Source organism: Empidonax traillii, unplaced genomic scaffold, assembly GCF_003031625.1.
Source record: "Empidonax traillii isolate 1590-97213 ecotype Southwest subspecies unplaced genomic scaffold, ASM303162v1 scaffold20:size5563877, whole genome shotgun sequence".
NCBI lineage: Eukaryota > Metazoa > Chordata > Aves > Passeriformes > Tyrannidae > Empidonax > Empidonax traillii.
Window position 1 is genome coordinate 66,107 of NW_020955213.1, and position 14,386 is coordinate 80,492.

Below are 14,386 nucleotides of genomic sequence, written 5' to 3' on the forward strand. Positions count from 1 at the left end.
GTTGTCATTTATTGCTGAAGATGAAACTGCGATTCACGTCCATTACACTATCGTGACACAATGACCACAGTGGGGACTGTCTGATAGTAAATAGGAACTGTATGATGGATTAAAAGATCTCTGCCTTTATTCTGAGCTGGTTTTCTTAGAGCTGCAAGAGAGATACTCTGCCTAAGGAACAAAACTGCACCAGCTGTTCTGATAAACCTGGAGAATTAAGGCACTTTTACCAAAACAGATTTCAAAAGGCAACAAGTCAAAACCCAACAATTAAGTAAGTTGCATATGCCTATATATTAAGATAACCTGGGTTATATTTAGTTCACACAAACAAATTAACAAAATATAGCAGCATACAACCTATGAAAAGCTTAAGAAATTTATTAGATGCACAGATAAAGTGCTGTAACAGAGAAACTTGTGTAAATCTTTTTAAAAATAAATAAGGTACAGTTAAACCACCTTTGACTCACTTAAGCTCCAAAGAAAAGTCAGCCTAAGTTGTAATGATTGAATTTTAAGGTCAAGGTGAAATATATCATAACTATAACAGTGGTTGTGATCTGTATCAACTATTTGAGTCTCCTGTTCCTCTTGAGGTTTCCCAGAAACAGGAAGGCTATTGCAAAACGTATACATTAGACATAGTTCCTTTCACAGAAACATTTTTGTAATAAAGTGTGGTTGCTCAAATACATGTTAAAATATTTAACAAGGAAACAATTTTCTCCTGATCCAGTCGATCTTTTAAACAAGACAATGCATTCTTTTCTACGATGCAGCCCATGGGAGGGAACAGAAGTAAACATCCTCCTTAAGTTGAGACTGTTTTGCTTTAAGAACTAAACTATTGCATTATAAGAGAGCAAGAAATACCCATTTTGTGTTATCCCTTTCTCCAAACATACAGCCCATTGACAGACTTATTTTTGCCTTAATGTCAGAGGTCCATTTGTCTTCAGGAAAGACACACATTAAAAACAGGTTCCCTTTCAGGGTCTTAGAATAAAATCTTTCACTGCCTTTCCCTCTGGGGAAGCTCTTTGACAGAAGGAACTGTCACTGTTGGAGTTTTGGATGCTACCAGGTGTTTGTGCTCTGTTATCCATGATTTCAGGCACTTTGGGGCTAACATGGCTGTGTGATTTAAGTCAATGCAGTAATATTAGCAATATGTTCAATACTCAGAAGGGTCACCACAGTTTCCTTCATACGCTCAGGATTTCAAATTCTTCTTCCAATTCAAAGAGCTTGTCTGTAGATTCAATGAGCTCTGGGAAAAAAAATTTAACAAATTAGGATCTAAAGACATGTTTGACTTTGTTTACTTAAAAAAATCCCAAAACAACCCTCCCACTTTTCTGAAATGTGGCCTTTGAAATATTTTGTAAGATTTAAAAATACATTGCGCTAGGAATTGTAAATTGTACATGGCCTGTCTGGATAACTGATACTCTGTAAGACAAATAATCATGTAGTGATTGCTTGATCCTCAGGAAAGCCCAGTTATTCCACCTGTGATGATTCTCCTGTTTGCTGAGGAGAACCACTCTCAGCTGGTACCACACCTGCTCCTGTGGTTGTCACTTCTGGCTTGGTTGGAGGTATGAAAGGAGGCCAGTGTGGTGGGTGCTTCTGGACCAGCTCAAACATCCGCAGACTCTGCTGCTTTAGGATCTCCTGAGGACAGAAGAGAAAACAAAAAAATGTCTTGCCTAATTAAAAACATTTTTAATTATGTATGTCTATCGAAGAACAAAGGCTGTGTGCAGCCAGACAGTGAATACCTGGTATTTCAGGTACCTGCCACTATGAATCACTGCTCACAGATGTCTTTTCCTACTTGAAAATACACCTGAAGGATGGATCTCTTAAACTGTCCTACAAATTATCAGTGTTGTTATTATAGGCTTTGGTATCCACTCACCCATAATTTTGTTTACATGGAGCAGACACCAAGAACATGGTATTTCCTGCCTTTTAAAAGAAAATTATTTGCATGGACCTCTCTTTGTTTAAGTTTTCTGTTGATCAATGAGAACAAAAGACAGATCCATTATCTCAAAAAAAAAATACCCAACAGATTCTGAAAGATAGGCTTAATCAGAAGAAACAAGTTATTATTGAAGCCAAATGTCACTCCTGTTAGGTAAGCTACATCATATCTTCTATTTCAGTTATTTACAAACTGCTTTCCTTAAGCCTTTTTTTTTTTTTTAAATAAATGCCTTTAGAGGTTGGTGTTACTTCACATTCGTATTTCTGTAGTTGGTATCACAACTGCTTGCAGAAATATCCTAAAAAAAATAATTTCCTGTGGCAGGAAGCACCTTCTTTGTATCCCACACTGCAGCAGGAGCTGAAGGGCTTCTGCATTGAGAGAATCAGATCTTTTGTGGTACCAGGGACCAACGCTCAGAATTAGAACACATATTATTATGTCAAAAAATAAATAAGGATCAGGAAACAAACAAATAAATAGATTGCTACAACATGGCAGTTTAACATGTATTTCTCAGTAAATGACCAAGAATCAGCCAGTAACACAGTACTGCTAAAAAAAGCCAAACTCTGTAGGGTTTATATGATCTTGTTTTCCCAGTGCCAGGGCTCAGGGCTGCAAAATGCTGAACAAGCTCCATCAGCAACTCAGCAGTGTCATCTTACCCCGATCTTTAGAGCAGCCTTTGCTGGTGCTTGTTTGATTTGCAAGCAGGGAATTTCCACTTTTAAAAAAAAGAAAAGTAAAACATGGTTTCATATAGAGCAAATAAAGAAAAGAGTATTACCTTTTGTACGAGACTACACCAGTTATCAAAATCACATTCTTCTTTGCAAAAGAAGCCCTAAGGAAAGAATGCACATAGTAGTGTTAAGGAATTACAGTGTGTCAGTCAGTGAGTGAAGGATGCTGTGGATCTATGTATTGGTTGTATCTCAAGTGACAAATCACTCCTAACCCAACCAAAGGATGCTGACATGTGATCAGACGCAGTATTCTTGTTATCTATACTGCATGACTCCTACAAGTAATTCTATTTAAAGATTTGTAAATAATATAAAACAAATTAAGCTCAGGTTAGTATCTTCTCCAGAGCAACCATGCATAGATGCAATAAAACTGATTCAGTTCCTTGCTTTCCCGTTCAAAATACTTCTAGAAAAGGTAATGGCTGCCCAGGAAAGAAAATTCGTTGGCTCCCCAGGATCCACGAGTCAATTCCCTGCTTGATCCAAAATTCATGTATCCAATGCAGTTACTACATAAACTACCACGTGTTGAATTTGTTTGTAGAAGATTGCTCTGTGATCAAGACAACACGTTACTGCCCTTACCAATACCCAGAGGTGCTGCTTTGAATAAAGGACACACATCATTAATTCCCAACACCTACTAAAGCTACTGAAGGGTCCAAGTTCATGATCTTCATTCTGTGTGGGGCTTGCTGGCAGTGGAAGCTCTCGTCATCAACTGTGCCGTTTTCTTCTGAATCTACAAAACTCTGAGTGGTGTGAGGGTCCAAGTAGATCAGCTCATTGCCTGCAGGGGTGAAATCCATATGGTGATAACAGGCAAGAGGCTTTCATAAGCACTTACTGCATCTACAATTGTACACCACCAACTGGATTATCAGCACAGTCCGTATTTTGACTTTCTAGCTGGGGAGTCTTTAAAAGAATTGGAAAATGAGGCACGGTAGCTTCCCACAGGGCATTTAATACACTTTCCTATTGTTACCTGTTAGGGTAGATGTTGTGGATGGTTTGTTGTACCTTTGTCACATCATCTGTGTGAGGTTCAGATTTTTTAGAAATCTCAACTGCTGTAATCCCTAACATTCCACAGGATGACCACAAATGCAATCTGTAATCCCATTAGGCATTCACTCAGAAATTGGAACAAATAAGTCTGACTAAAACAGCTCAGCTTTTACAAAAGAAAGAACAAAATATCCAAAAAGTTATGGATCAAACCAGGGTGAAATCTGAAAGACTGAATCTAGTATCAACTACTGCATTAATTAATAAAGGCAGGCATGGAAGAAGGTGAGAGAGATATTGCATTGAGAAAGTAACTTATGAAAACTCTGAAGCAAAAGGCTAAGCAAAGGCTAAAGCAAAACATCCTTCACAAGAAAGTACTTATCATTGGAAAAAATTCAGTATTCTAGCAGCAATGACACCTGACACCTGTTGAATGCTATCTGTCTTGTTCCTTCCTTCTTGTTCCTGTGTTCTTGTATCATCCCTTATTTTTACATCAACCTTTGCTGCTCTGTTCCTGTAAGGATGGTATCATACTGTTCCTGAAGTGTCCAGGGTATGTTTCTTCATTTCCATTCTCATGCTTAAACTGCTTCCCCTTCCCCAGGAAAACCCTTTCAGTCATATGGATATTCGGAGTAAGTTTCTTTCTTCCTTACCTAAAAATCCTATAAAATAATAGGCATTATTGGGTTTCCCTCCTAATGCTCCCAAAGACTGTGGCATCTTAAAGCATTCCTAGGAGTTCAAAGAGAGAAAAATGAAATTGAAGTTGATTTGTTTATCGATGTATCAGATACCTGAACTTATTCCACAGTAACACACAATCACTGAGAAAAACCCTTACTTTGAACGCGTCAATGTACACTGGGTTTATGTGATTAATCCCTAGGCGGAGAGGTATAATGAGCAGCAGGGGCTTCCAGCCCGTGCAGAGTCCTGCTGTGTTCCTGTTTCGGCCAAGAGCGCTCCTGTGCAGGTGGGCACTGCTGTGGGCAACGCTGCTGCTCTGGGCAGGGGACCAGCACATCTTCTCTGGGAACGGAAACACAGGTCAGTGAGTGCACAGAGGAACACAGAGCACATCTACCACTCCATCCTGGGTTAGTTTGCTTTTCCAGACAGCCCTACAGAGCTGCTGCTCTAAGGCAAAAGGAGCAGGGCATGGAAATCGTTAACACTCTGGTAGAAGTAATTCTGGCAGACAGAATTACAGTACAATACAGGCAGTATGTGCTGGCACATTAGTGAGACATGAGATAAATGGTAGGGGGGTGAAAATTTAGGACTGAAGTTACATTTACTACTAGCAGTATTAATGATGTCAAGCTTTGCCTGGGAAATGATATGGCAGAGATGAAGCATTAGAAATTCTGCAGGGAACTCTTTGCTTCCAGTGGTGCAGACATAAAACAAGCAGAAGTAGGGACAAAAGTAGAACCAGGCTGTGGCTAAACACTGCTTGTAACCCCACCTTTTTTACAACTGAAAATCAACCCTGTGTTTCTCTAGGATCTGACCCTGATTTCTCTTTTGCCTGACAAAAGCAAACTCTGTATTACAAGCAGTTCTCTGGATTTCTGCTTACTGTGCAACTTCATTCCATGGCTGGGGTGGGAGCTTGGATAGCACAGACCAAACTCCACTTTTTCCTCAACTGCACGTAAGTCGGCCACCAAAAAGGCCTCATCATTTTGTGCTAACTTCAGTTTTGGAAACCCCAAACCTGAATTTGTATTTCCTGTATTGCTTTTCTTACCCTGAGAACAAGTAGGGATGGCCCCAAGTATTTTGTTCATATTTAGATACATTCAGGAGAGTGGAGTCAAATCAAAAACTGTAACCAAAGAAATAATCACAGAATCATTTAGGCTGGAAAAGACCTTTAAGATCATCAAGTACTAATGTTACTCTAATGTTGCCAGAATGTAGTTTCCCCAAACAATTAGCCATGATTTTGAGCTACTTTTTATTATTTGCTGAGACATAAAAGTAGTTCTGAAAAAACTTTTGTTTCACTTACTGATGTCTTCAATGACCACTGTATTGTCCATAGACACATAAACTGCTAATGAATTCCATTCATCAAATAAAGCAAGCTTCCTAGAAACATGAAGGTAATACAGGTTAATTAGGACCATGAGGGTAGCTTTTAATTCAGGACGGTTAGATGGTTCTTGAGTAAAAAAATTGGTTTTTTCAAAAAACATACTTGTTGGCTTGGGAGATTTTTTTGTCTCCATATAATAAAAAGATAACTTTAATCCTAATATTAATAATTTAATATATTTAGAAAAAATAAGTACTGAGTGTTTCCAGGAAAAGCACACCCACTGCACTGTGTGAAAGCTGTTTTGACCTTTAGCCAAATGCAGTGATAGTAACAGCTCAACCACATAATTAGATTTATTACTTTTTATTGCATTTAACAGCCTCCACAGCGGGATCCTGCCCACAGTGCCTGGCATTGTCTAGAGAAGGAAAAAAAAAGTCAACTCTCTGAGTGTGGTTTTGGACTAGGAGGAGCTGCCCTGCTTTACAGAGCAGCCTCAGGCAGCACTGCAGCTCAGACAGCAGGGAACTGCACTTCAGGTCCTCCCTGGCCTGGATGGCTGCACTCAGATCCTTCACAGCAGCACTCTAATCTGCATGGTGGCACTCCTGACCTGTCAGGGCTGTGCCAAGGACTGCATATTCCTTGCTGGAGCTTACCAAGGTTAGGGCATGTTGACAGAGAGCCCTTTCTGCAGGTCTTCCCCAGGCTCTTGGTGTATTAAAATTTAGAACTCGCCCAGTCCTGACTCACTACTTGCCCTCCGAGCTGCACCACGGTCTGCACTGTGCTGGCAAACACACAGCACAGACAGTCCCGATTCTGAGGGAGAGGGAGGCAGGGAGATCATCCTCTGGCACAGCCCTGGGGCCTCAGCGTGGTCTGAGCTCAGCTGCCCTGGGGGAACGTTCCCAGTGAGCTCTGGGGACGAGACTTACTTGAGTACTTGAGCAACTGTGTTTGGTCCAAACCATTCTCCGATGGACTTCCCCTCTCCAACACCCATCTGTGCTGTTTGTGGGAGGGAAAACACACACGGTGTGTGTTAAACAGCATGGCCTACTTCTGACACACATTCCAGAGCAACTGCAAACTGTATTTAGCAACAACAATTATTTTCTCCATCTATGCTCTTTTCAAATCTTAATGACTCCTATTCCCTTACTAAAGTTCCTAAACTGTAACAAGAATTACAGGTATGTCCTTAATTACAAATTACTGCACTAAGCTTTGTGACTGTCTATTTTAATACTATCAACTCTGGTACCCAAAGATTGAATACTTTATCAAGAGCTAGAATCTAGCATACAGGCTTATTTAGGTCTTAGTGAATAACATTTCTGAATTACTACACTTTGTACCCACTTGCATGCATTTTTATTTATGTATTAACATATACACTGTCTTCACAATCACCTTTTAAAAATTTTTAATTAACTTATTTCAAAGGAGAAAGTTTCAACCCAGTAGGAATTCCAGTGGACAAAAAAAAGCTGCTGTGTGTTCTTACCCATTTGATGGATGGAATAACAGCAATCTTTTCTATCTAGAAAGCACCGTAAGATTCTATGATATTCTTCTGGTTGTTTTTTGTGTTTTTCCCATTGCCAATCTTACAGGAAGAAAAAAAGTTATACAGATTAAAAAAAATAATGTTTCCATCATACTGATCAAATTTCTAGATGGTAGAAAGCCATACACTGAGATGTTAAGAGACTAATGTACAATCCATCTCTAATATTTACATTTTATGTAGAGATCCTAGAAGTCACAGCTTTGTCCTCCCTCCGTTTCTGTTTCTCTGCTTAAGGCTGGCATGACTTTACCACAGTAGACAAGAATAGTTCACTATTAACATCTATCAGGGCATCAAGGAAAGTTTCACTAACGAATTTAGGTTTTATGTTTTCATGGAAAACTACGAAAGAATCAAACAGTCTCCAAGCAACACAAAAGTTCCCTCAGCAACAGTACTCACCCCTTCCTAAATGTCTGCAGATGAGTGCCTGGGCCAGCATCATCTGCCCACAGCGCAGCATACATCCCCAGCCCGCGTCAGACGAAGGGCCGGTGCCTCCTGAAAGCAAAGCTCATCACAATCAACACGGGCCTTACACTGAGTGCAGCCACTGGGAAAACTTCAAGTTAAATCTTTATCAACTGTCCTACAGACTAAAGGCACTGAGCAAGCTCTTTCCTTTCCATAGTGCTGGCGTAACTTTACTGCTTGCCCTATAAATGTGAAGACCTGATGATACACAGGTAGAGGCAAACAGGGTTTTCAACAGCTCTAATCTTCTGTTTGCATAAACAGTTAAAATTATGCTCAAAATGTTCTAATACTGTAAAAATAATTTTCGAGTCCCTAACATGATCACTCATCCTGCCAATCCATAAGCAGGCAGCTGGACTGCTGCATACTCACCAATAGGAGAAAACTTCCTTCTATACGTAAACCAGAGACGAGCACTTATATCCAACAGCAGCTTAGATTTGTCTGGAACAATTTTAAGAGGAAAGAAATTATTAAAACAGACTTTTAAAACTGAAAAATCCCAATGTGACCTGTGCAGTCTATATATGGAGTGTGTGGAAGGCTCTTGTTCACTTTTACATACAAGACTCTTAATACTTAAAACACTTTTAGCAGTTGAAACACAGAGAGCTTTTGTAGACTGAAAATTAAAGTTAACTTATTAAGGATGAAATAATTACTAGCCAGTGAAGTTTTACACGGTGTTTGGAATGATTATGCCCAGCCTGACTGAAACAGCTCTGGAGAACTATGTCCTCAGGAAAGAACTGGTAAAGCAAGTTAAGAAAGGTGAATAACTTCTACATGCAGACTATCACGGAATTATGCTCTACCTCCAAACCCAATTCAAAGTCACTTTAAGAGCAGGTTAATAACATTAAATTTAATTAAATCTCTTTTTGTTTGTTTGTTTAAACACATGCACTTACAGACTTCTCCCAAAGGCTCTGAAGAATGCTTAAGAATCTCATTTGCTCGTTTTCCCTGAGCTGTGGCTCAGACTGGCTGGGCTCTCCAGAGGCTCCCTCAGCTGATCAAGGCTGCAGGCGGCACCCTGGGCTGTCCTGAACACCAGGCCTGCAACTGCCTTTGACATTAACACAGGATGCCCTTGTCTTCTCCCCCAGGAGCAAAGCTCATCTCTGAATCCTTATTTTTATATAAATACATAGCTCTGCCATAACTTTTAGGTATTTGCTTTCACCAAAGTAGAGTATGTGCAGTAGATTAATTTATTATTCTTATGATATGTCCTTTCAGTTGCAAGTAACTGGCTGCAGACAGCATCCCTCGTGGGGGGGATGAGGGATGAACATTAAAGAGGCTGAACATTTCCCAAAATTTATTTATTTATCTATTTCTGAGGCAGCTGATGTTGGAAACACATAGATACCTGTGTTCAGGTGGTGTTGCCTTCCCAGAATCCACACTGGCTCGTCAGTTTCTGGAAATTCTTCTAAGTAGTCTGACAAAATAGTGATCTGGTTTTCATACCTAGATAAAACTAAACAGCAATACACAAAATTCACACTCCATTTTATCCCTTTGTTCTTTTAGGCACACCTTGGAGCTCTCAGACTGAACTAGTTGCAGCAAGTCCTTGCAGCCTTTGGGGGTTCTGACCAGTGCTGTCAGCTGCTTTGAGTTTTTTCTGTTCTGACACTGAAATATCCAATGCCTTGGCTGGTTTTTATTTTGATCCTCACCAGGACTAACACCTTGATTTAAGCAGTCTGACTTGAAGCCAGTGGCAGAAGTTCAGGATGACTGCAGCGAGAGTGAGATTTGATTCAAGATAATGAGGGAAGGAAAAAACCAATTTAGGCACAATGGCTTGATCTGAAATGTACAAAAAAAAAAAAATACAAATCAGAGCGATTACAGCCTCGTGCTTAATGGGAAGCATGTGAAAAGTGTTAGCAAGACTGGGCTTTACTTTCTCAACTGAAGATTTGAAACACTTCAGGAGGAAGAAAAAAAAGACATAATAATGTTATTATTCAACATTAGATCTATCTAGTGTGAAATAACAAATAATAATTAACACTACTAAAAGAAGACAGTCCAACCAATTTCTAGATTATTAAAGCAGTGCTTTCTGGAATAGTGAGACATGTCTTCAAGCGTAAAAATGAATGTAAAGTCCTTTTAGATAACAATCTTAAGGAATATATTGATAGAAAAATCAATAGCGAAAGCAGACACAATTCTGTTTTACTCTTAGAGTGCACATACATCCACTATAAAGAATGAACAATCAGCTGTTAAGTTCAGACCCCCCGGGAAAGCATAGCCGGGGTCTCTTTTCCCCGCCTGGGGTGTCCTTTCCCCTTCCAAGGCTCCCTCAGAGCGCTCCCGGCCGACCCGCGGCGCCTCCCGGGGCCGGGCTGGCAGCGGCCCCCCCCGGCTCGGGCTGAGCCGCCCCTCACCCGAGCTCTGCACCCGAGCCCCTCACCCGAGCCCCTGAGCCCCGTCCCCGGGAGAGGCCGCGGGACCCCCCGCTCCGTGCGATCCCCTCACGGCGGATCGCAGCCGCCCCCACCCCACTCCGTCCGTCCCTCAGCCCGCCGGCGCTTCCCGACGCTGTGGCCCCCGGGGTGCCGACCCGACCCCTCGCCGCGGCCGCCGAGACACTGTCCCGGCCCGTCGCCGCCGCCCCGCCGGCCGTGCCCGCGCCCCGCGCCCCTCACCGGCCTCCATCCTCCCGCTGTCACCATCCTCCTCCTCCTCCTCGCCCCGACACGGAGGCACGACACGGCCGCGCCGCGGGGCGCCCTGGGAGCTGCAGTCCCACCGCCCGCCCCTAGCGCGCCGCCCCTCCACCCGCGGGACTACAACCCCCAGCGGCCTCCGCGGCAGAGGGGGCGGGCTGAGCGGGCGGGGAGGTGCGATTGGCCGGGCCGGCCGCAGCGGCCTTGTGATTGGCGGGGGGGCGGCGAGGCGGAGGGGCAGCATGGAGGGCGCGGTGTCGGACGTGCCCGTGTGTAACCTCGCCTTCGCCGGGCGCCTCGACGAGCTGCGGGCGCTGCTGCTCCGCGACCGCGCACAGGCCACCCGCGCCGACCAGGTCAGCGGGACGCGGGGCCCCGGCGGGCTGAGGGGGGCGGCTGTCGGCGGGGCGGCTCGTGGCAGCCGCTCCCGGTGCTTGCCGCGCTCGCTCTCTCCATCGCTCTGTCCTTCCCTCCCGCTCTCCCGCAGGATCACCGCACCGCGCTGCACTGGGCCTGCTCGGCGGGGCACACGGATGTCGCCGAGCTGCTCCTCGGGCTCGGCGTGCCCGTGAACGATAAGGACGATGTGAGTGTGGCGGCCCTGCCCGGTTCTGCCGCGGCCCTTGGCTGCCGTGGCTTCCCCAGCCTTCCTCCCTTCCGTCCCTGCCCCTCTCCCGGTGCCCCCAGCGCGGTGTCTGTGAGGCTTGGGAAAGCCCAGGCTGCTGTGTGTGCCCTGGGAAGGCAGTGAAATACTTCGCTGTTCGTGTGGAAATGGGCTTAGAGAGACTTGATGAGTCGTGCTTGTTGTAAAGCAGTTTTAGGAGGACTCTTCTTATGAATGAAGCTGCGAAACCAGCAGTGTTTGTTTGGGTAGTTGCTGGGGTTTTCATGTTGCCTTTATCTCGGTGTGATCCTCCCAAATGTGTTGTGCCAAATCGTGAGGTGCCATGAAGATTTCTTACACTGGGGAAGGCATTACAGAGCAGGTGGCAGGTTCAGTCATTTCACTGAAATGACCCTTGGTGAGGATGGTCTGCTCATGTTCTAGAGGAAGGGTTGAAATATTTACATCCGAATATGTTGCAGTGTGAGCAGCTAAGTCTCAGTTCGGGTTATGCACTGTCATGGTTTTTTTCGCCCGAAACTCGTGTTTTGGATAATGTGGTTTTGTTCTCCCCTCTGTAGGCTGGTTGGAGCCCCTTACACATCGCTGCCTCTGCAGGCCGGGATGAAATTGTGAAAGCCCTCATTGCCAAGGGTGCTCATGTCAACGCTGTCAATCAGAACGGCTGCACGCCCCTGCACTATGCAGCCTCCAAAAATAAGCAGGAGGTACGTTTACCCAGGCTGCTGGAGGTGGTGGTGCTCTGGGAAGAAGGATTTCAATGTGTTAACTTCACATCCTCCTCCCCTGCTCCTTTCTCTTACTACACACTCAGATTGCAATCATGCTGTTGGAGAATGGAGCAGATCCCGATGCGACAGATCATTTTGAATCCACCCCGTTGCACAGAGCAGCAGCCAAAGGGAACCTAAAAATGGTACAGATCCTTGTGCAGCACAATGCCACTGTGGATATGCGGGACTCTGAAGGGAATACTCCCCTGTAAGTATTTTTTTCTTTTTACTTTGCTTGAAACAGCATAATCTCTGTGAAATGAAAGGCCATTACTTCAATTTCTTTTTTTTTAAATATTTTTTGTTGCCTTAAAATACTGCTTTGCTTCACATCCCTGTGCAATTAAAGTGTATTTGAGAAAATCATACTTAGTATTTTGCCTAAGTGTGTCTGTACATGCATACTTTTAATTTGTGTTACCACATCTACTTAAAGAGTGTAGAACACTTTTTGTAATAATTTGGAATACGTTTGGTTGCCACTAGAGGGTAGAGAGTGAGCTAATGACATCAAAGTCAGAGGAAACTGGTCTTGCAGGCTGGCCTACTCTGTCCTGCCAAGCAAGAACTCATTTTACAACCTTTTCTTCACCTCTCTAAGGAAAATAAGTTGCAATTTAAATACAACCAGCCCAGCGTTCGATGTTACCTTAGAGATCAGTTGGAATCTGCAGGGATAAAACCTTAGCTGCTTGGAAGTTAGTGGCAAAACTCTGCCTTGTTTAGAGTGGAATCAAGTGTTTGCTGTGAGTAAGATCAAGCAGTGTGTCTAAGCTGTACATAAACCTTGGAATGGCCCTGGAATGCACACAGTTATTCTCAGGATACTGTGCTGAATGGAAAAATGTGCTCGCTGCATTTGCAGTAACTCGTTACTTCAGATTGTTTTTTAGCCACAAATGATTTCTTTTATCACTTTTGATTCAAATGGAGGTTGCCATTATCCATTTTCACTGTGGATCATGTTCTCCTTTGCTTTGCTGACTGCAGAGCCAAATCCCAATCCAAAGAACTGTCTTAACATTGCAAGGGCAACAGCAGGAGGAATGTTCTTGAGTTGTGACAACAGAGTAATTGGACAGTGTCTGTGTAGGTAGTTGGTTTCGTGTGGTTTTGTTGTTCTAGGATGTATCTCCCCCCAAAATTCGCGCTGTCATTTTGACATGGCCTAATTATTGCTCTTGAGAAGCCTGGACTGTTTAACAGTGGCTGTGGGTTTCTTGTTCCCCCTGCAGTCATTTGGCCTGCGATGAAGAGAGAGTGGAGGAGGCCAAGCTGCTAGTGTCTCACGGTGCAAGCATTCACATTGAGAATAAAGAAGAGCTGACCCCACTGAAAGTGGCAAAGGGTGGCCTGGGAGCCATACTTAAAAGGATGGTGGAGGGCTAGTGGGGGCTTCCCACTCGAGCCTCTCTCCTGTTGCACTTATATTTAAGACTGCAGACTTCGTATTTTGATATTTCAACCAGGATGTCGTGTGTGGGTATCAGCATGGTAATAAAATGTTTTTATTGAAGCTGTTCTTCAAGTGCAGTGCCAAAACAACCGTTTGTACTTCCTGTTAATTAAATAGTTCACTGATTTTAAAGTATTTTTCAATATCTTGCAGTTTTCTTTCAGTTTACAGTATGATCTGTATAAATGTGGTCATTCTTTGTATGTCAGATCTTAGTTCAGAATATTTTCATTCAAGCAACAGGACCAAAAATGCTTTAACAATTTAAAGCAAATTTAATTTTGGAAGCTTGTCCTGGAGTCTTTGGTTTTGCCCTTAGATTTTGTGATTTGTGTGTGGGATTAGTTTTTGTGGGTACAAACTGTCTTTCTTCAGATGATTCTAAACTACACCATATCTCCCTTTGTAGAATGCAGTTTGCTCAGTTGCTTAGGTAAATGTATCCAGTTTTGTTACTCTTGGTCTATTCAAGTGAGATTTGACTGTTCAAAGCTCTTTTGTTGTTGTTATTGTTATTCTGTTTCTCTGCATCTTTAAATACACGTATTTGATGAAGTGCACTGGATTGCTTGCAGAATGCAGCAGCAGTTTCAGGGTTATCTCTGCAAATATAATGTTTTATAATGGATGGCTCTGAATAATTCTCTGGGATATACTTCAGATTTAATGTTTTTTCCTCTTGCTCCTTTTGTAGGTTCCTTTTTTCTGTTTTCTTTGACTCCCACATGCAGCACTGACACTTGCAATTTACCATCTTGTTTTATAACAGAAGCCTGGTTTAATCTCTATTTACTCATAGCAAATGCTGATATTAAGTTATTACAAGGCAAAACTAATGAGACAGAGTCTGAAAAGTGACCTCCTGTCCTGATGTTGGTAAGAGCACTTGTGGCACCAGTGGATAGATTTCCCCTTGAACAAATGATGCTGGTAAGATCCTGTGAAATAAAGAACTTTCCTAAACAACA

At 43.0% G+C, this 14,386-nt stretch overlaps 2 protein-coding genes across 2 annotated transcripts; one reads left to right on the forward strand and one right to left on the reverse strand.

Annotated features, from left to right (window-relative positions):
* Positions 1 to 104: 104 nt before the first annotated feature.
* Positions 105 to 10,662, reverse strand: ATG4A (autophagy related 4A cysteine peptidase). The gene is made up of 13 exons (XM_027897913.1): positions 10,544 to 10,662; positions 9,247 to 9,357; positions 8,244 to 8,315; positions 7,797 to 7,895; positions 7,329 to 7,430; positions 6,757 to 6,829; positions 5,789 to 5,868; positions 4,613 to 4,800; positions 4,425 to 4,503; positions 3,396 to 3,541; positions 2,790 to 2,846; positions 1,569 to 1,680; positions 105 to 1,273 (listed from the first exon to the last, which is right to left on the reverse strand). Exons 1-13 carry the CDS (start codon positions 10,551 to 10,553, stop codon positions 1,209 to 1,211), a joined length of 1,194 nt encoding a protein of 397 aa, XP_027753714.1. The 5' UTR covers positions 10,554 to 10,662; the 3' UTR covers positions 105 to 1,208.
* Positions 10,663 to 10,793: 131 nt separating this feature from the next.
* Positions 10,794 to 14,386, forward strand: PSMD10 (proteasome 26S subunit, non-ATPase 10). Its single transcript, XM_027897927.1, has 5 exons — positions 10,794 to 10,920; positions 11,052 to 11,150; positions 11,750 to 11,896; positions 12,004 to 12,170; positions 13,198 to 14,386. The coding sequence occupies exons 1-5, from the start codon at positions 10,807 to 10,809 to the stop codon at positions 13,349 to 13,351; spliced, it is 681 nt and encodes a 226-aa protein (XP_027753728.1). The 5' UTR covers positions 10,794 to 10,806; the 3' UTR covers positions 13,352 to 14,386.